The sequence below is a fragment of the Miscanthus floridulus genome, chromosome 2 (genome assembly GCF_019320115.1).
Source record: "Miscanthus floridulus cultivar M001 chromosome 2, ASM1932011v1, whole genome shotgun sequence".
In the NCBI taxonomy this organism is placed as follows: domain Eukaryota; kingdom Viridiplantae; phylum Streptophyta; class Magnoliopsida; order Poales; family Poaceae; genus Miscanthus; species Miscanthus floridulus.
The window spans coordinates 5,958,054-5,977,160 of NC_089581.1; the positions used below are offsets into that span (position 1 = coordinate 5,958,054).

The 19,107-nt window shown below is 45.3% G+C and overlaps 2 protein-coding genes and 1 pseudogene across 3 annotated transcripts; 2 read left to right on the plus strand and 1 right to left on the minus strand.

Moving 5' to 3' along the window:
* The first annotated feature begins 1,061 nt into the window (after nt 1-1,061).
* LOC136536011 (protein ALP1-like) lies at nt 1,062-3,074 on the plus strand (annotated as a pseudogene).
* A 313-nt stretch (nt 3,075-3,387) lies between these two features.
* Nucleotides 3,388-4,153, plus strand: LOC136537750 (uncharacterized). The gene is made up of 2 exons (XM_066529709.1): nt 3,388-3,666; nt 3,752-4,153. Exons 1-2 carry the CDS (start codon nt 3,388-3,390, stop codon nt 4,151-4,153), a joined length of 681 nt encoding a protein of 226 aa, XP_066385806.1.
* Nucleotides 4,154-10,972: 6,819 nt separating this feature from the next.
* Nucleotides 10,973-16,699, minus strand: LOC136537751 (vacuolar protein-sorting-associated protein 11 homolog). 2 transcript variants are annotated; one of them, XM_066529711.1, is made up of 5 exons: nt 16,365-16,699; nt 15,619-15,792; nt 15,160-15,486; nt 12,804-14,582; nt 10,973-11,709 (listed from the first exon to the last, which is right to left on the minus strand). In XM_066529711.1, exons 1-5 carry the CDS (start codon nt 16,608-16,610, stop codon nt 11,353-11,355), a joined length of 2,883 nt encoding a protein of 960 aa, XP_066385808.1. In that variant the 5' UTR covers nt 16,611-16,699; the 3' UTR covers nt 10,973-11,352. The 2 variants fall into 2 exon arrangements, with proteins under 2 accessions (XP_066385808.1, XP_066385809.1); XM_066529712.1 differs by having other exon boundaries at nt 15,619-15,787; nt 16,365-16,552.
* Nucleotides 16,700-19,107: the final 2,408 nt, after the last annotated feature.

Consider the following 19,107-nt stretch of genomic DNA (forward strand, 5'->3'; position numbering starts at 1 on the left):
GTCAGCCACTGTTGGAAGTCCCGACGTTTGGGCCGGAACTCCCGATGTTGTCAGAAGTTCCGACGCAAACGTCAGCAGTTCCGACACCTAAGTGAACTAAAAAGCAGTGCCAAATTTAACTTTGTAGATAAATAATCTTACAACCTCACTTCCTAGTGGTTTGGTGAAGATGTTGGGTCACTCCCTTGATGCCGTAATGCCTCCAAACCATAGATCGAGTCCAAACCCTAAAATAGAGATTTTGGAGACAAAGAGACAAACACATACAAGTAATCTCAAGCAATCACAACAACAACAAGCATGCGGGATACAAGGATTTATCCCAAGGTTCGGCAACCCCACAAAGGAGCTCCTACGTCCTCGTTGTTGAGGTGACCACTAAGGTTAGAGTCTTTTCCACCTCCTTGCCTCTCTCAAAGCGACCACAAAGGTCACTTGAGCTTTCCACTAAGAAATCGAAGGGTGATACAAACTTCCCAAGGCTCTTTCACAAGATGGAAGCTCTTGGGCAACGCCTAGCCAGCTAGGAGCAAAGCCCCAAGAGTAATAGACGCAAAGACAACCGGCTTGACGAAGAAATCAAGTGCTCAAGCTTTCCAAAGTGATGCTCTCACTTAATCCACTCTCCTTTCACTCAAAAACTAAGGGAATCGAAGATTGGAGCAAAGGAGGAAGGAGAGGGGTGCTTTAGTTGCTTGGGAGCTGTTCAACACGAAGTGAGTCAATTGTGAAATGAGTCCGTAACGGTTAGAAGTGAAGAGAGGAGTATTTATACTCCAAGTGAAAATTCAACCGTTCAGATCTACGTCGGAACTCCCAACGCAGATCCTAGGAGTTCCGACGTAAGTAGAAAATACTATTCACAAGGGGTCAGAAGTCCACAGGTGAAAGTCAGTGTCGGAACTCCCAGCAAACGTTGGGACTTCCGACAGTCGGAACTCCCGGTGAATGTCGGGACTTCCGACGTGCACAGTTAAACAGCCAGCCAGCACCGCTGATGCCGGGACTCCTGGCTAGGGTTAGGTCAGTGTCGGAACTCCCGGCGAACGTTGGGACTTCCGATGGTCGAAACTCCCGGTGAACGTCGGGACTTCCGACGTGCACAGACAGCGAGCAGTCAGAAGCACAGGTGTCGGGACTCCTGGCTTAGGTCGGGACTTCCAACTGTCGGGAGTTCCGACTTACGTCATGACTTCCGACACCGAAAGTCGTAGAAAATTATTCTATGTGCTCGTGAAGTGCTAGAGTGACTCTCTTTTGATTTTATTTAAATGCTTGAGCACTCTATTCTCCTCAGACCAACTAAACTTACATCCTTCTTTATAGTGCGGCGGATCCTAAACTCAAAAACAAAATTAAAACCTTTGGAGAACGTTTTGAGTTCGTCTGCCTTTACAACTTAAAGAATTGAGGGATGCCATTTCATCTTTATCAACTCTTTGAATCTTTCATGGGACTAATAGCTGCAACATATCTCATTAAGATCATATTAGTCCCTAATTTGGATGTCATCAATACACCAAAACCCACATAGGGGGCAAATGCACTTTCAATAGGCTCTGGATTGTTTTTACTACAACAATAGTTTGTGTGGCATACAAGAATAGTTACCCCTATTTATTGTCAGCACTGATTTATTCCGTTGTATGTTCTTTTTAAAATTCTGTGTAGCTGGTCCATGTCGAAATGACCATTAGATTTGGTCTCATGCATAAGTGCAGAAAATAAAAGGAGAAAGAAGCGAAGGTTGTTACTTGCAGAGCTATATCTTGCAATGGTAGTTGTGGTGGTAGATTATGTCCATAAGGAGAGGAGGCCAAGGGACCTTGGTGTGTTTAGTGATGAGGAGCACATGCAGACATTTAGAAAGTATTTGCTGAAAAACTTATATGAGGGTTCTGAAGTTATGTGCTATGACGAGCTACGTTTAACTAAGAGGAACTTCCATGACTTGTGCAACATGTTGCGTGAAAGGTGTGGGATTTGTGGTAGTGTGTTTGTTGATGTTGAAGAAAAGGTTGCTATGTTATTGCTTGTTCTTGGTCATGGTACAAAAATGAGGGTGCTTCGTGGAACATATAAGCGGTCTCTTGAAACAATTAGTAGGTTGTTTTCTGCTGTCTTATCTGCCATTATCTCATTATCTAGGGAGATCATCAAACTTCCTGATCCTTCAGTCCAACCCCTTGAAGATTATAAGTGGAAGTGGTTTGAGCACACACTTGGAGCATTAGATGGGTGTCACGTTGATGTATGCGTTGATGTTGCTGCTCAAGGAAGGTACAGAAATAGGAAGCAACAAATCACAACTAACATGCTAGGTGCTTGTGACCGAAACATGAAATTTGTGTATGTTCTACCTAGATGGGAGGGTTCATCTTCTGATTCAAGGGTTTTACGTGATGCCATGTCTCACCAAGATGCTTTTGTTGTACCCAAGGGTACGACTCCTTCAGCTTGGTTGTTTGTTTAGTGTATAATTTACTTGTTTATTTTTAGCTAACTCTCTTCCTTCATGATAGGCAAGTATTACCTAGTTGATGCCGGTTACACTAATGGTCCTGGATTTCTAGCTCCATATCAATCAACTCGCTATCACTTGAAAGAGTGGGCTGCAAGTCAACAACAGCCCAAAACTCCAAAAGAATTGTTTAACTTGAGACATTCTCGGGCTAGAAATGTGGTAGAGAGAACCTTTGGTTTATGGAAAAAGAAATGGGGTATCTTGCATGATCAATCTTTTTTTAAAATAGAGGACCAGGTACTATCCTATACATACGGCCTATTATAGTTGACTATAACATTGTTTGCTTCCTTTAACACCGCATTGCATTTTTGGACATATTCGCATTATCATTGCTTGTTGTGTGTTGCACAACTTTGTAAGAGATAGACAACGCGAGATGGATGATATGCTACTATAGGAAGTGGATAATGAGATAGCTGTAGCACCAGTTGATATCCTAGATGATACTAATTTAATTAGAAATGTCCAGGTTATGACTGAGTGGAACAACTTTAGGGACCAACTAGCTAATGATATGTTCACCGATTACCAAGCGAGGCTTGGTTAATGGCTGCCCTGTGTGCATTTTGTATGTAGTGAGATGGGGTATTATGTATGTAGGTAGATGGGGCTTTGTGGGTTTTTTGTGTGATAGGCAGATGGGATATATGCTTTTGGGATGGATGGCTGCTGTGTTTTGTTGTGCGTGCATCCTCTCAAGTGTCAAAATTAATATATAATAGTACTTTTATTGTTCTCAACTATTTATGTCTGTTAAATTATTGCCTAATTTCTACCTTTCTGATATATACCATTCTAGCACCATGACTGAACCCAAAACAAAGAAAGGTCATAGGACTTTCCTCACTTGGACAGAAAAAATGGATAGTGCACTCCTAGAAGTTCTTGTTGAGCATCACAACCATGGCAATCATGCCCAAAATGGATGGAAGCCACATGTGTACAGTGCGGCAATCAGAAATGTTCAAGAGAAGTGCAATGTGGATATCACAAAGGAGAACATCACTTCAAGATGCAAAACCTTTGATAAACACTATGAAGTTATTAGCAAGATACTTGCTCAAAGTGGGTTTGGCTGGGATTGGGAAAATCGCAGGCTCTCAATTGATAGTGACGATGTTTGGAGTAAATATGTGGAGGTATGCAGCATGATAACCTGAACTGTATTACATGATAATCTGAACTATCTTGCATTTCATATATACTTTTGTCTCTATTTTATAGGCTAATAAATCTGCTGCTTGTTACAAGACCAAAGTTGTCAAGAACTGGGATGCGATCAGCACCATCTACTCCAAAGATCATGCCACTAGTCAAGCTGCTAGGACAGGTGTTGAAAGTGCTCAAGAGATGGCAAATGGCACTGACCCGAACTCCAATGAGGGCTCTCTAGAATCTCCGACAGTGCCATCTCAATTGGGAAAGAGACCTAGAACAGGTGAAACCCTTGTGTCTTTGTTTGGAGACATTAAAGCATCATTTGATTCTGCTATGAAGTCAACTGAACCTGTGGAACTACCAAAGGCTACTTCTCCACGTGAGATCTTTAAGGCACTTGACAAAATATCAGATTTGGGATGTGATGATTATCTGCGAGCATATGGTATGATGAATCGTGATGATTGAATTTTTAAAGCACTTTTGGAGCTTCCCATGGACATGAGAAAGGATTGGTTGCTGATGGAGATTAAGAACGAAGGAGTTAGAATGGGAAGACACTGAACAATAGTGAACTTGTCCCATCTAATGTAATGTTTGTAGGTGCTTATGCTTCCCTGCTCATTTTATGTTACATTATGCACCTGTAGTGATGATTTGAACTTGTATTTTAGCCAAAACATTGTCTTTTGTATTAGAATTTATGGGCTGTATCCTATATGAGCAGTGGCACAATGAACTTTTTAGTTGTACTGCTGAAGCAAATATTTGGTTCTAAAATTTGTGTGCCGTTGCAGCATGCCTATGCACAGGTTAAGCCATTGATCCTGGTAATGTACGTGCTAAATTATTTTCATTTTTTAATTGACATTAAATTATTTAGAATTATATTATTGTTAATTTCATATTTTGTATTAACCAATTAAAATAAATATTCATGAAAGTATAAGCAACCTATATGACGCACATATTTTCATGTTCAAACTTAGAAAAACACGAATTCATCAAAAGTATGCATCCAAACAGGAATTGGAATTTGGAGGCTGTTTAGATTCTAGCAAGCAATTTCAAGTGCCATCCAAACATCCATATTGGAATTACACGTCATTTCCAATTCAGCTAGCTTTGGTATTGGCCCTCGAATTCCATATACACAATTCAATGCAGACATCCAAACGGAGCCTAAGAGAAATTACAAAGGAAAGGTGTTTTGCGACCAAATCAGCAAGACAAAAGCGAGCGACTATGCCCGCTGGTTCCTGCCCGGGAAGAGAACTTGCATGGCTTCCCGCGTCGATGTCAATAGGGGGAGGACGAAGGTGGTCTAAAATTCCTCAAAGGAGGCTTCGTCAGGTAGCTCAGTCTCCACCTCCTCGAGCCACAGACGTTTCATCATCACCTTCCACGCCTGAGCCTCCGGCTTCTGTTCCCTATGCCTGCTCTTGGCGGCAAGCCTAGCGCTCCTCTTAGGGACGAGCTCTGAGTCGTCCAGCTCCCCTGCCCACGCTCTGGCCACCCGGGTTAGCCGCAGTCGTGGAGGCGACGACAAGACAGGCCTTGTGAGCAGCTTCTTGAATGTAGCGATGAAGTCATCGGTCGATGTCACGGCAGTCGCGTTAGGCGCTGTGCCAACAATAGCTAGAATGGCGGGGCCGCCTCCGTTTGCCCCTTCCTGGATGGCGAGGAAGTCGACCTAGACTGGGGGTGGGGATCCCCCAGCCTGCTATGGCCCGAGCCACACTCGTCTAGGCCTGAAAGGTACAGGTCCACCGCCTAGGCCACCTCCGACACGCCCTGGCACATGAGACCTTCCTGAGGTGGCCCTTTGGCCAGGCATGCCTCCACCTCAACCAACATGGGATCAAAATCCCCACACCAAACCTCTGAGCAATGATCCACTGCAAGCTGAAGCTCAGGGTGCACCGTTTGCCCCCCTTCCTACATAGCCATGCTAGGGTGGTCGTCCTGCTGACCCTTGCGTGCAAAGGGTCCCCCGAGCCAAGCACATACCCTACCCATCCCGAAGATACATGGAACCTCAAGGAAATGTATTCCTGAAGCTCCTCTGGCGTGATAGCTGGCTAGTGTCCAACGAGTGCGACAAGGACAAGGGGGAAGTCCGCTCCGGACGCGGTGAGCTCCACGTTCCTCTGGACGACGAAGACCTCAACCATGGGGCGGTTATCAATGGCACCTGAAGGTGGTGAAGCCGACCGGCTGCTGTTGTGGTGCTGTTGCGACGACAATGACGGCGCATCCGACCGTGGCACACGACAAGGTGATGACGACGTGGGCCTCTAGCCTATTGTGGCGTGGCAATCCGATGACAAGCTAGGTCGCCTTGGGACATCAGGGCGACATTCCATAGGGCGACACACCACCGAGGATGAAGGCTAGCACGCCGACGAACGAGCATGCTTGCATGCCCTTGCCCAATGGCCGATACCCCGGCAGCATAGGCAGCAGGATGGGGAGCGACACTGAGCGACGATGTGGTCGTGCGCGAGGCAGTTGAAGCAGAGCCCCACAAGCTCCGGTGGGACGGGGCAGTGGCATTTGGTTTCTGTACTCCTCGGACAACGCCAATGACGACGACTCTCGACAATATGGAATCCATCGACGTCGACCTTGGGCCCACGATGGGGTTGCCTAGTGTTAGGCACGGGGGCCTAACGCCGTTGACTGAGTCATTGGTGCACCAGAACTCTCGCCATTGGCTGCGAGCCAAGGCGACGTTGCGCGGGCATGAAAGGTCCTTATGTGGTTTTGGTAATTGAGTGACAACCTAGGTGGACTAATTGTGTTTATGTGAGATACACAGGTGATTAGTCCACAGGTACATATGTGTGAGCAACATATACCATGAAGGTGAAAATGGCTTAGAGATGTTGCAAAGCTCACACATGTGATGATGAAGGAGCTCATTGTACATGAGACATGACATTGAGTCATATGATCAAGGTGGAGAAGATCAAGACAAGACTTGGCTTGATGGACCGGTTGCAAGCGTGAAGGGCAAGTCGGAGGCTTTGGAGCGATGGACCGCGTGGCGGTGAAGCTTGAGCAAGACTTGGCGCCGATGGATGAAGGCAATGGTGAAAAGCAAGTGAAGTCAAGATCGATGAACTAATATGATCACGTGATGATATGAAGTGGATCATATCATTGTTGATCGTGTTGGTGCATATGTTGCATCGACATTGGAGGAGATGAAATAGAATGCGCAAGGCAAAGGTATAACCTAGGGCACTTCATTTCATCGGTCATAGGTGTGTAGAGAAGTTTATGACCGGGTTTAAGATAGATGGCTGTACTATCAAGAGGGGCAAACTTGTTTGCATATCGGTCATCTAGTGCCACTCGAGTGATCTAACTTTGCATCGTCGCTAGGATTGAGTGGCGTGGCAAGTTGAGTGGCTAATCCTTTGGAAAATGATTGTGAAAATGCTAACACGCATACACATGGTGGTGTATACTTGGTGGTGTTAGCACATTTGCAAAGGAGAAGAAGTTGGAGTTGATGTGGATCAACTCAACGATGAAACGGAGGCGAGAAGGGTTAGGAACTCCACCGGCAGAGTGTCCGCCCATAGAGTGCGAACAGTCCGACAGGGCTACCGGCGCCCTATACAGAAAAGACAGGGTCTCACAGAGTGCACCAGACGCTGGTCACGGGGTGACCGGATGTTGGGGTCCTACGTCCGGTCAGTGGTAGCAGTCAGCGTGTAGCATCGGTCAGTTGACCGGACGCTGGCTCTGAAAGTGACCGGACGCTGGAGGCAATGTCCGGTCCTGTTGTCGGACGAAGCAGTGTCACTGGAGAGTGACCGGACACTGGGGCTGCGTTCGATCACGTCCGACCAGACGCGTCCGGTCGGGGTCGGTACCTTACTGTAAACGACCGGACGCTGAGGGTCCAGCGTTTGATCAGTTGAAGCTGTTGCGTCCGGTCAGAAGATGACCGTTGAGATCAGAAGAATGTTGTTGAATGCAGGTGACACATGGCTGTCATCGGGCGACCGAACGCTGAGGTCCAGCGTCCGGTCAACCCGACCGGAGCGTCCGGTCGGCCCGACTTTTGCCCAGTGAAGGGGTAACGGCTAGTTTAGCCCTTGGGGCTATAAATAGAAGTGGCCTTCGGCCATGGCTGGTGTTGAGCACCTCGGGGGACTTTGTGTCCATGCTTGAGAGTGCTTAGGCGCCCTCCATCTCACACATACTTGATAGTGATCATCCGATTATGTGAGTGAGCGATTCTAGTGCGATTGCATCGAGTGGCACTAGGTGATCGAGTTGCAAGCCGGTGGTGCTTGTTACTCTTAGAGGTTGCCACCTCCTAGATGGCTTGGTGGTGGTCTCCGTCGAAGCCCGCAAGAAGCTTGTGCGGCGCTCCAGAGAAGTGCTTTGTGAGGGGCATTGTGCTTGCCCCGCGGGAGCCACGAAGAGCAACTTTAGTAAAACGTGTCATTGAGCTACCCTCAATTTCGGGGTAGGTTCTTGCGGCGCTCGACGTGCGGGCTTGGCGGGTGATGCCAATTAGCCGCCGAACCACCAAGTGAGCGGTCGACACAACAAGGACTAGCGTGTTGGCAAACACATGAACCTTGGGAGAAAAATCACCGTGTCAACCTTGTTCTTCCCGTTGGTTTGCATCCTCGTTACACAAGCTTGTATTTACTTTCATATACATTGTGCTTATGTAGTTGCTCTTGTAATTAGTTAGCTTGTGTAGCTCACTAGTTACCTTCTTGCTTGTGTAGCATAGAAGTAGCTCCTTTGCGTGGCTAATTTGGATTGTGTAACCTTGTTAGTCATATTTCTTAGTTTGTGTAGCTAAGTAATTGCGCTCACTAATTTGGCATTGGTTGCCTTGTTATTGAGCATTGCTAGTGAGCTTAGTTGGCTTTGTGCTTTTGCTTACTAGCATGTGTAGGAGCTCCCTTGTTGCTTAAAGTACTAGTGACATAGGTTTGTGTGACCTTGCTCCTAGAATTGGTTAGGTGAGCTCTAGCTAGCCCGACACCTTTGTTGCTTAATTAGTATCTTTGGAAGGTGTTAGAAAATATAGATAGAGGGGTGTAGTCTTGGCTAGACCGATAGTTCTAATTCCGCACTTGTTTCGGTTAGCCAACGTGATTAAGTTTTAAAAAGGACTATTCACCCCCCTCTAGTCGCCATCTCGACCCTTTCAGGGCACACGCACGGCGTTCAACGGTTGAGTCCCATGGCCATTAGGCGCAGCGGTCCTGCGTCGATGACGCCGCTTCCCCCTTGCAGGTACCGGATGCGTTCCCTCCACTGCGCAGTGCGCCGCGTCTGGAGCCCCCGCCGGCGGTGGAAACATGGCTCAGAGAGCCTTGCGAGTAGCGTCAAGATACGACGAGCGCGTGGTAGAAGAGGCGAGTTCGTCGTCGGAGCGACCCACACCAGGGTCATCCTCCCAACGCTAGGACTTGCTCCTGCCAGCCAACCGACGGGCTGGGAAGAAGGGGGGCATGCGCGGAGAGGGGGACGACGAGGGCCTGCCCGAGCGTGCCGCATCCTCCTCCTCGTCCTCGTCATCCAGGACGTCCTCGACGACGACCATCGTCTCATCCACCATCCCCTCCAACCGTGGCAGACACGGCGACGGGTTTGGGCTCGGAGGTGGTGGCACCCGGCGGCGATGGTGCCTCTGGTGTAGCCCGCAGTGGACGGGGAGCCCCAGATTCGGACCCTGCGGATGCATTTCCCGCCCTCGGCGACGGGGAGGCGCCGACGTAGGGCGGTGGAGTGCTGGAGGAGGACGCCGGCGCTGACGTCGGCTGCGTCGCCAGCGGTCGGGGCGGTGACAACGTCGTCACGTCCAGCGGCGGCGGGCCCTGGACGCCAACGACATCTCCCTCGCTAGGCTGGGGACGGAGGCAACCGCCACAGGGCCCCGTGAGGCCGCCGCGGGATCCGGCGCCTACGGCATCAGGGAACACAAGGCCGACGCGGGCGATGGCGTCGCGGCGAGGTCAGCACCTGCACCCGCGAGCCCGTCGCGGTTGGAAGCGGCGGCAGGATCCGGCGCCGGTGACGACGTGGAGGGAGAGGGCGGCGCGGGTGGCGGTGTTGCGGCGAGCACAGCGCCAGCTCCCGCGCGCATCCGGGGAGGGGAAGGGCCGGTGGATCTAGAGAGAGTGGATATGGGGCGAGGAGGGGAGGGGGTGGCGGGCGCCGGCGGCGGTGAGGATTGCACCGCCAGGAGCGTCGGGACTAGGGTTGGGGGCTGAGGAATGATTATTTGACTCTACGTACACCACCCTAGCTTCGTTGACGGCCACCGCGTGGACCTCTCTCGCCTTGACAGCATCAGGGCTTAGCTTTTGCAACGAAACCAGGAACCCAATGCAATCAAAAGACGTTGCACCGTGGTGTGTAGCCGCGTAGGATTAGAAGATTACGCGGCAAAACATGAGGTCTCATGACAGACTTGCTGCTGATGACTCGCTTTCTAGGCACTCATGACAGAGACAGTCTCACGACACGAAATCATCATACATATACAAAGGCACTTGTACATAGTACGGCGTGTGGCCTCCAACCAGGGATGAAAAAATAATCCCTTACCGAACCGATCATATACCGTTTACTCGGGGAAAACGGAAACGGGAAATTGCGAACTGTGACGGACGTGCACACGAATAGCCGTACTACCACCATCTAGCCGCAAATGATCCTAGATCTCTTGCCATTCTCTCCTGTCCCCTGCTACAATCCAATAGTGTTTTCTTTTCCCTGATACATACATACTACTACTTTTATTCCAGTGGAACATCTCCATGTCCTAATGGGGCCAGCAGTGGTTGGAGCTTTGATCGTGGTTCAGATGAATCATATGGAGTACAATGCAAGAAACGAATTCTTCTGTAGCGCAGCATTACGGACCAAGGGAACACCCCAATCGTGTGATCCAGTAACCATCGTACTTGACATGCGCTACTCTGCATTCCGTAGCAGGGGCAATCAAGCTGTGCAACTGCAAATAGTAACTCAGGATGGAATGTTCAGAGTTCGCATGGCAGTAAGGCCATGCAATAATAAAGCCAGGAAGACTGAAGTACGATTCTAATCCGAAGATTAAGCAGTGGCGTCTCAGAAATTTGTCATAGATTGCGAAATGCATGTCGCAAGCAGTAGGATCAATGCTCGCAACAAAGCATGACTACATGCTACAAAACCAGATAGAAGCTGAAACATACAAAAATGCGATTGTCTTGGCCTTTTTCGCTTCTCTTATAATCTGTCTTTTTCAGCTTGTTTTTTCAGTGAAACGAACGGGGCCCAAGCATCAAAACTCAATGCTGCTTTCAAACAGAGAATGGCGCGAGCCAAGCATCAAAACTCAATGCTGGAAACTGCAGCAATGTCTAAGCAAAATCATTTGGGCTTGAGAAAGGGACTGCCGGAAATGAGTATTTACAATGCCAAACCTATTTTTATATATATATAAAAAAACACCTCACGCCATGGATGAAACAGACCAGAAAACATAACCCGGTGCATGAAAGAAGCTTGCTATCTGTACTTCCTGCTATAATTGATGAACGCAGAAACACTCGCATATCAACAACTGCGAAGAAAGGGAAATAACACCATATATATGCTGTACAAGGCGGCAACGGAGTACCAGTGGTCCTTCCCTATCGTCCGTTCTCAGGAGGTACGGTTGTCTTGCTCACTATGCCCTTGCTAAAATAGTCTGCAATGACAGAAAAGCCGTCCTTCGAACCCCTCAATTGCCTGAAAAATAGGTCATGGTCCCTAGCATTTTGTTCTAGCTTCTGCTTTGCCTCCATAACAGATCTATATTCAGGTGCACATTCTGGGCACTCTTTTTCATTGTCACCAAGGCAGCGCAGGTGGAACGAGTGCATGCACATGAAATGGACAGCAGGCAGACCAAGGGTGAAAGTGCACGCACTACACTTGCTCAGTCGGAAAACCTTCGCGTTTGTCTTGAGATCTTCTATCTCCCTTTTCATCAGCTCTGTCCCCCCCTGAAAAAAAAATGGTATTTGTTTCACAGCATGTTCCTTATCTCAATTGATGTAGACTCATTCTTACTAAAATTTCAAACATCCGCTCATAAATCATGCTACATCTAAGAAAGGTTATGATGTGCACTCTTTTATACACAAGAAATAGAAAAAGATATTCTTGTGAGTGTGCTTGTTATAGGAATGTCAATTTATAGACATGATCAATTTGCATTACCAATAGAGCATTATTCTATTCAAGTGAAACTCTAGTAAATTTAATTGCTACCATGGAAACAAAATGTAATCAGATATTCTAATTTCAATGTCATACTGACATGCTCCACAGTGAGAGAACTCCCTGCCAATCTTGGGAAAGGGGAGTACAAGACCCTCTAGGTAGACACAACTTCCTAGTAGCCTAGAACCCTTGTTCGAGCCTAAGTGGGCAGCATATCAACTGGAAGCTCCACCAAACAAGCTATTCTACAATATTTGTCCATATTAACCTAACCGCTCTTGACATGAGAGTAATTAGCATATTAAAAAAATGGCACTGTCCTAAAAAAAAGTATGAACAGTTAGCTAATCATATTATGATGCATGATTAAATAAAAGTGAAAAAATAAAACTATCTTAAATATCATTCACAATAGGGCATGTTATGCAAAAGACAACTGTCAAAATTCAGTGAACTGGGAGACATGTCCCAATACAAACCCTTTTCCTATCAAAGGAAAACCCAGTTAGTGGATAAATATGCTCAGGTGCCTCCATACATGGGTTCATCACATGTAAAGGGACCTGGTAGTAAACTGAGAATAACTGCTGGATGCTGTGCTACCTCCAGCCGCAATGTTTGGTAATTCACGATTTAGGGGTACGTCATCTCATAACAAGCATCGTATAATTTGTTAAAACAAACAGCTCAACACCAATTTCCCAAGTACTAATTTTAAACTGAGCCTGCTTTGTACTATATCTAGAGTGTTGCTTTTTTCATCTTCTATTTGTCAATGAACCAAGCAATGCTAATGCCTACTCCTAAAAAAAAAATAATAAGACTAAGAATAGCAATGGGAAATAGATACTGCAATGACTTCCAAGTTACTAACCTGATACTTATCAATGGATTTTCTATCATCTTCAATTAGCTTTGATTCTTGCTCAAGTTTGCGAGCAATGTAGTCTTTGACAACTGAGAGTGTCAAGCATGGGTTTTTTGATAGTGTCTGTAGCACAACGATGGGAGGCACAACATCCTCCTTCTCAATGTAGGTCAAGACCTCTTTAACTTCTTTAGAGCAATCTTCCCCGAGCTCCCCAAAATACTTCAATAGGTCACCCCACAGAGAAGGATCCCCTCCTTGAGATGAGTCCCCCAACTTCTTGCAACATGCAATTAAACCTTGATGATCATGTGCTTGCTTGTAACAACTAATAACCTCTTTGTAAAGTTTTAGTTTCTCATATAGAAAGAGCAACCCATCTTTGAATGCATTAGTATTACAAAGAATGAGAGCAAGATCAACATCATACAAAGGATCTTCCATCTCAGATGTCCAAGCAGACTTGAGTAACGCAAGCCCTTTCCTTCTCCTATCAACAATATTCTTTGCGATTTTAGGATCTTCTTTTCCAAGACTACCTTTTTCCTTTATTCCTGACCTATAGCCATTAGCAGTTTCTTTACCTTTTGTTTCTTTGATATACTGATTCTCAGATTCATTTTCTTGAGAAAGAGATGGGAAGCTCAAATCATTTGAAATATAGAGCTCCAGAAGGGTGTTATGAATTTCTGTTTGCGCAGGTGAGTCCGTCACTGCTTTGATATAATTTTCCAGAAATTCCATCAGATATTGTGGGCTGTGCACAAATATATTCACAAAGTCCATTGGGGATGGTATCATAAGCAAGTGCATACTGTTTGAACCTCTTCTTGTGGTAGGATCTCCAACATCTGTACAGAGCCTTAACAGTATTTCAACTGTTTCAGCAGGTCTATGTTCCACAAGAATTTTCCCGTATTCTTTTACAGTAAGACCTGCTTGATTTGCCTCGAGGCCAGATATATATTGCAGTGCCTCGTCATATCTACCAAGATCCTCAAGTAAAATCTTCAAGTACAACTCATGCCTCCCAGCCTTTTTTGCCACAAACATAGCATGTTCATGATATCCAGCTGTGCGGCATACTCTTATGGCAGTTTCCACATCGAACTTGATTTCACCTACCCCATCTTCATCTTTGATGAAATGGTTAAGTTTCTCCACATCTTTCAATTTGGTATAGCAGTTCAACAGAAGGGTGGTGTGGTCTTTGGATGCTAACCCTCGATCATGTAACTTCTCTAAATAATTTGTAAGGTTGTAGATGCGCTTTGCATCAAGGAACTTCTGTATAACATACGATGGTTCGAGATGACCAATAGTGTGGATATACTGGGACATGGCATCATCATATTCCTGTTTTCCATACAGATGGTCACCATACTTCCGCAGCACCTCAGCAGTGGAAGCAGGATCAGCCTGCTGACTTTGTACAAGATTAATTGCAACTGTATAAAGATTTTTCTTGAACAACATATCAAGCTTACTTTCCATGTCTTTCTCTCCAAAACACAGAATCTTTTTGTCCGCCATTATGAGAATAATATAACCCCACTCACATACCAAGTGTGAAACATCCCCCACAGGCATGCTATGTGCAATCAACCGATTCTTAAGATCATAAACATTAAGAGTGCTCTTCTGTGTCCTCTGATCTTCAATAATGCAGAGTAAATAGCCTCGAAACCAACCTACAAACTTTTTCTCACCATCAAATGCCCAGCAAGGGCCTCTACCATCGACTTCATAGAAATACACAGCTTCGGGTCTACCAATAATTAAGTCCTGCTTGGTGAACATAAAATATGTAAGGTTTGCAGTTCAACGAGATCAATCTGAATACAAAATGCAAATGTATGAGAGCAACATAGGCATGACCATAGTAATCAAATACATGCTAAAAAAAGTTTAATCAGTTGCTCAAACTAAACCCAGCTAAAGTTTTCCAAAAAAAATTATGTATACATCATCTTGCGGACAAACCCACTTGGCCATCATCTGTAATCAATTGGGTAGATATCTGGTGGACTGAGAGTTCCTTCAGTAACAGGCTAGCAGCTTTGCTGAATAACTACAATAGACTACAAAACTGTTTGGTCAATGGGCATGCATTACCTCACAAGAGTAGGGTATCACAGGACATAATTTATGGTAAGAAATTAAACCGCTACATTATTTTGTACGTTGCAGTTAGAGCTGATAGTTATGCTACCAAACTAGCCACACGGTCCCGGTTAACAAAACTTAGTTCAAGTTGTGAGCTGCATCCTAAAGCACATAGGCTACCAACAAAATCATGACCCATATTGCTATAGGATTAAATAAAAGGAAAAAGGATGAGTGTGCTCAAATCCATCCTTACCATACGGTCACTCATTGCTACAGCATTGGTCTGACAACCAATCTGATCGAGTGTTTGTCTCCTTGGTGGTTGAATATGCAAGCTGAACAAGGTTACAGAGCCAGGAGTTACAGAAAAGAGCTGGTGTGCTTGCCCCTCAACTCGGAAACCAAGACCAGTAATAGGAAAGCTAGTGCTGCCATCTGAAGCAGCCTCAACTTGCAACTTGAAACGTGTAATACGCTCACGTGCAATGTCACCTTTGATGCAATAAATGAAACCATTGTCCAGTCCAATGGCAATCAACAGTATGGGTGGTGCTTCTTCTAGAACCATAAATGATGTAATCTACAAAACACAGCAAAATATGCCAATTATACTAGAATCAAATGTTACCATTCGCTTCATATATATGAATTATTATAACAAAAGATAATATGACATACACAACATGCGCACCAAAATGGGGAAAAAACTTACCTTTGCTTGAGGAAATTGATCAGTGAAGACCCGCAAAATTTGAACACAGAAAGGAGTTGTTGTACTTGATCCTTCTTCTTGCACTTTATCGAGGTCGAAAACCTTTAGACAGATTGCTGATGACTGAGAAGATGACTGGTCATCGTCTCCAACCGTGACAAGAACATTTCTTTGCTGATCAAACAGACCAATATAAGTTGTTAATTAGGTTCATTATGTAGCTGTAGTTATCACAATAAAACTGTACAGTGTGAATAAATGTTTGACACAGCAGTATGGGGCAATACATAGATCTCAATTAGCGAATGATACATGGTACTGGTACCCGCAATTGAACCGAGTTCTTTTCCCCCCAGAGAGTAGGGAATTTGATAGGCCAGAATAAACAAAATCACTGATCTTAAAAGTTGACAAAATCAACTAATCCAACAAGATTTGTCCAATTTCAGGAACGGTTTTTGGCATTGCTTATTCAGCCACAGTACAAGACTTAGGTGGCCATCCAAGATTGGCAAAACTCGCATGGCTTGTCATACCTAGCAGATGATTTTCAAGTAGTAAGAAGAAGCAAGTAGTTTTTGTTTCTAATAATGCACCCAAGCTAGTGAGTTACACATGATCCAGTGGTAGGAACTAGGAACCACTAACTATTGTTCTGACCAGTAATTTGCCGAGAAGTTGCATAAATTTGCGAGGTGGCCGCGAACGACGCTGCTTCAGATGCGCAACAAGGGTTGTGGGCGTACCTTGAGCTGCTGGAGGAAGAGGACGGACGAGGCGTAGGCCTGGAAACCATAGGAGAGGCGGAACCCGCGGTCGAGAAGGCCCACGGTGCCGTTGTCGAACCCCACCGCAACACGCCCCCGACCGCCCGAGCAGCAGGTGATGCGGCCCGCGATCTTGGCCGGCACGGCGGCGGCTGACCCCCCGCCACCGCCGCCGCGGCTGGCCGACTTCTCCTCAAAAAACTCGAACTTGCGCCACTGGTACATGTCGGGCTGACGCGATGCGCCGGATCGGGGCCGGCGCGGCGAGCGAATTAGACGGGATCGGGCTCGGCGCAGGAGGGAGGGAGGAGGCCGCGTTGGTACGATTTTTTTTTTGTGTTTTTAAATAATATTTTTTAATGATTAATCGTAAATATAGAAGCTGCCATACAAAAATTTGACATATAACATCCAGTTGACTGCATCAGCCGATTGATCTCTTATGAGTCATAATATAAGTTAGTTATCGATCTGTATCGTAGTTTGTAAGGCTGCATCAGCTGATCGATCTCTTGCGAATCATAATATAGATCAAAGTTATCGATCTTGTATTAAATGACTTGTTGTTTAATACAATATCACCGGTTATCGAATCTGCTAAGATTATTAAGATTTTTCTTGCTATCTTTGGTTGATTTACCAGTTATCGATCTTGTTATAATTAATATTTTACCAATTATAACAAATCATCTAATTGAGATAGAGGTAGATCGGCATCATATTATCTTAATTGGTCGTCCTTTGATCTGGTCACGCTTTAAATCTTATAATTGATGGCTTAATTCCGCTAGATCTGTTATTTTATCTCTATTACAATCAAACATGGTATGTATTCAAAGATATGTTTCAATCTTGAATAAGCTCACTGGTTAATGAGATCTAATCTAATGGCACTACCATAACTGTATGGATCTGGTCGAACCTCACTGGTAAGACTTTAGATCGGAAGTTATTGATTAGTGGTCTTGCTCATGATCAAGATATGTACTCTGTTTGTTTGCTATAACTGTATCGGCTATTTTAGCCGATTTGCCTATACTCTCACGCAAATAGCATGTTTTTATGAATCTGTCGACGTATAGATGGTTTTATAGATTCTTTGGTTTTAGTTTGCTATTATTATCATAGTTGCATCGATCTGATCGAACCTCACTGTTGATGATAAAAAATTAGATTCAAAATGTTTGTAGATTCATTTATATTAGACAGTCGATTTGTTCGCATGCTATACTCTTTTCATCAAACTTATCGGCTCCATTTTATATCGATCGTGTTCCATTTAGCCGATGATGCTTTCTTATACCGCTTCTTATGGATACGCCGGATATCGACTATTTAGTCGTTATCCTTATTGAATCGGCTATCGAGCCGGACATTTGGAACTGTCTGGTGCGACACCGACATGTTCCACCTTAAATTACTGATAAGATTTTCTCTCTTTGTCAATTGCAGGTTAAATTGATTGGCACGTCGTTGGGTTTTCAGAAGCGGCTGGTTCTGTGTTAAAGCAAAGCAGATCTCTGATCTCGTTCCACGCAGATCATCCGACTTGCTGTACGTTGATCACATCGTCATATTTTTATGTGAATAATGATGCACCTAGACAAGCGGTCAACAAGTCCTTCCAAGAGTCAAAGTCCTGAAATTCAGTCCACGGCGTCTAGATGCTAAGTGTGTCGCCAAACAATGCATAGTCTGGTCAGGTAGCTACATATATATAGAGAAGATACGTAGCGTTAATACTCTTTCATAAGAAGATGTGGTTCTATAAGTCAAATGTTTATTAAGTTCGACAAAATTTATGAAGTTATTATTAACATTTATGATTAGAAATAGATATACAACAACTTAAACCAGGATGGCTCCGTTCCATCTTAAAATGAAGTGGAGCGACCTTTTTCAATCAATTCATTAAAGCGAGTGCGTTCGACATCTACCAGGAGTATTCTCAACCAGGGATAGCTCCATTTTATATGTCTACAAACCAAACACCGCAGAAATCAGGATGGACGGCTCCATCCTACCTCATCCGACCAACTAAACCCACACTGGCTCCATTTAGAACACATTTTTTTCACATTCCGGCGTTTTTTCTGTAAAAAATAAATAGATTTATGTGAAATTCCTATATAATTCTCGTGACATCCCTATGTCCAAAGAGACCCTAAACAGTCATATACAGTAATCTTGCGAAACGAACTTAAAAACAAAACTTCTAACAGTCGGCACCGATTTAAGCGACTGGACAAAAAAAAACATGCATATTTAATGGTCTGGAGGATCCGCGATTTATATTCAAATTTAATTATACTCAAAGCATTTCCGAATAAACCTTAGCTGTCGGCACCGATGCGCTTGCAACCCGTCGGCCGGCCGGCCGGCCGACCGACCGACCGCACTCCATCAGGCATCAGCACAGGCACGAGCGCATGAGCAGTGGTTGGCTGTCCTTTTGCGCCTACGTGCTGCATTACCACTGACCGGGGATTATTAAGAAATGAAGAAGTGAAGATCTGCCCTGCCGGGCTGTCAGGGTGTTGTTTGTATTGCTATTGCCCGTGCTCTGACGACCCGATCAGCAGGCTCATTTGCAGCCATCTGTATGTATCGATCACACAGAGTGTTTGTGTGTGCGCGCGGCTCGAGCGCTCTTGTGTTTGTTCGTGGAAATAAACCGGATCGTCCCGGCAAATGTAAAAGGAAAGGAGCAAAGTCGCCCAGG

Bases quoted from the DNA above. Each gene is read 5' to 3' on its own strand.
- LOC136537750 (XM_066529709.1), top strand. From the start codon at position 3,388: ATGGATAGTGCACTCCTAGAAGTTCTTGTTGAGCATCACAACCATGGC. The intron at 3,667-3,751 runs GTATGCAGCATG...TCTATTTTATAG, and splicing joins TTTGGAGTAAATATGTGGAG to GCTAATAAATCTGCTGCTTG.
- LOC136537751 (XM_066529711.1), bottom strand. From the start codon at position 16,610: ATGTACCAGTGGCGCAAGTTCGAGTTTTTTGAGGAGAAGTCGGCCAGC. The intron at 15,793-16,364 runs GTACGCCCACAA...CTGTTTGATCAG, and splicing joins TCTTCCTCCAGCAGCTCAAG to CAAAGAAATGTTCTTGTCAC. The intron at 14,583-15,159 runs GTAAGGATGGAT...TTCACCAAGCAG, and splicing joins TAGCAATGAGTGACCGTATG to GACTTAATTATTGGTAGACC.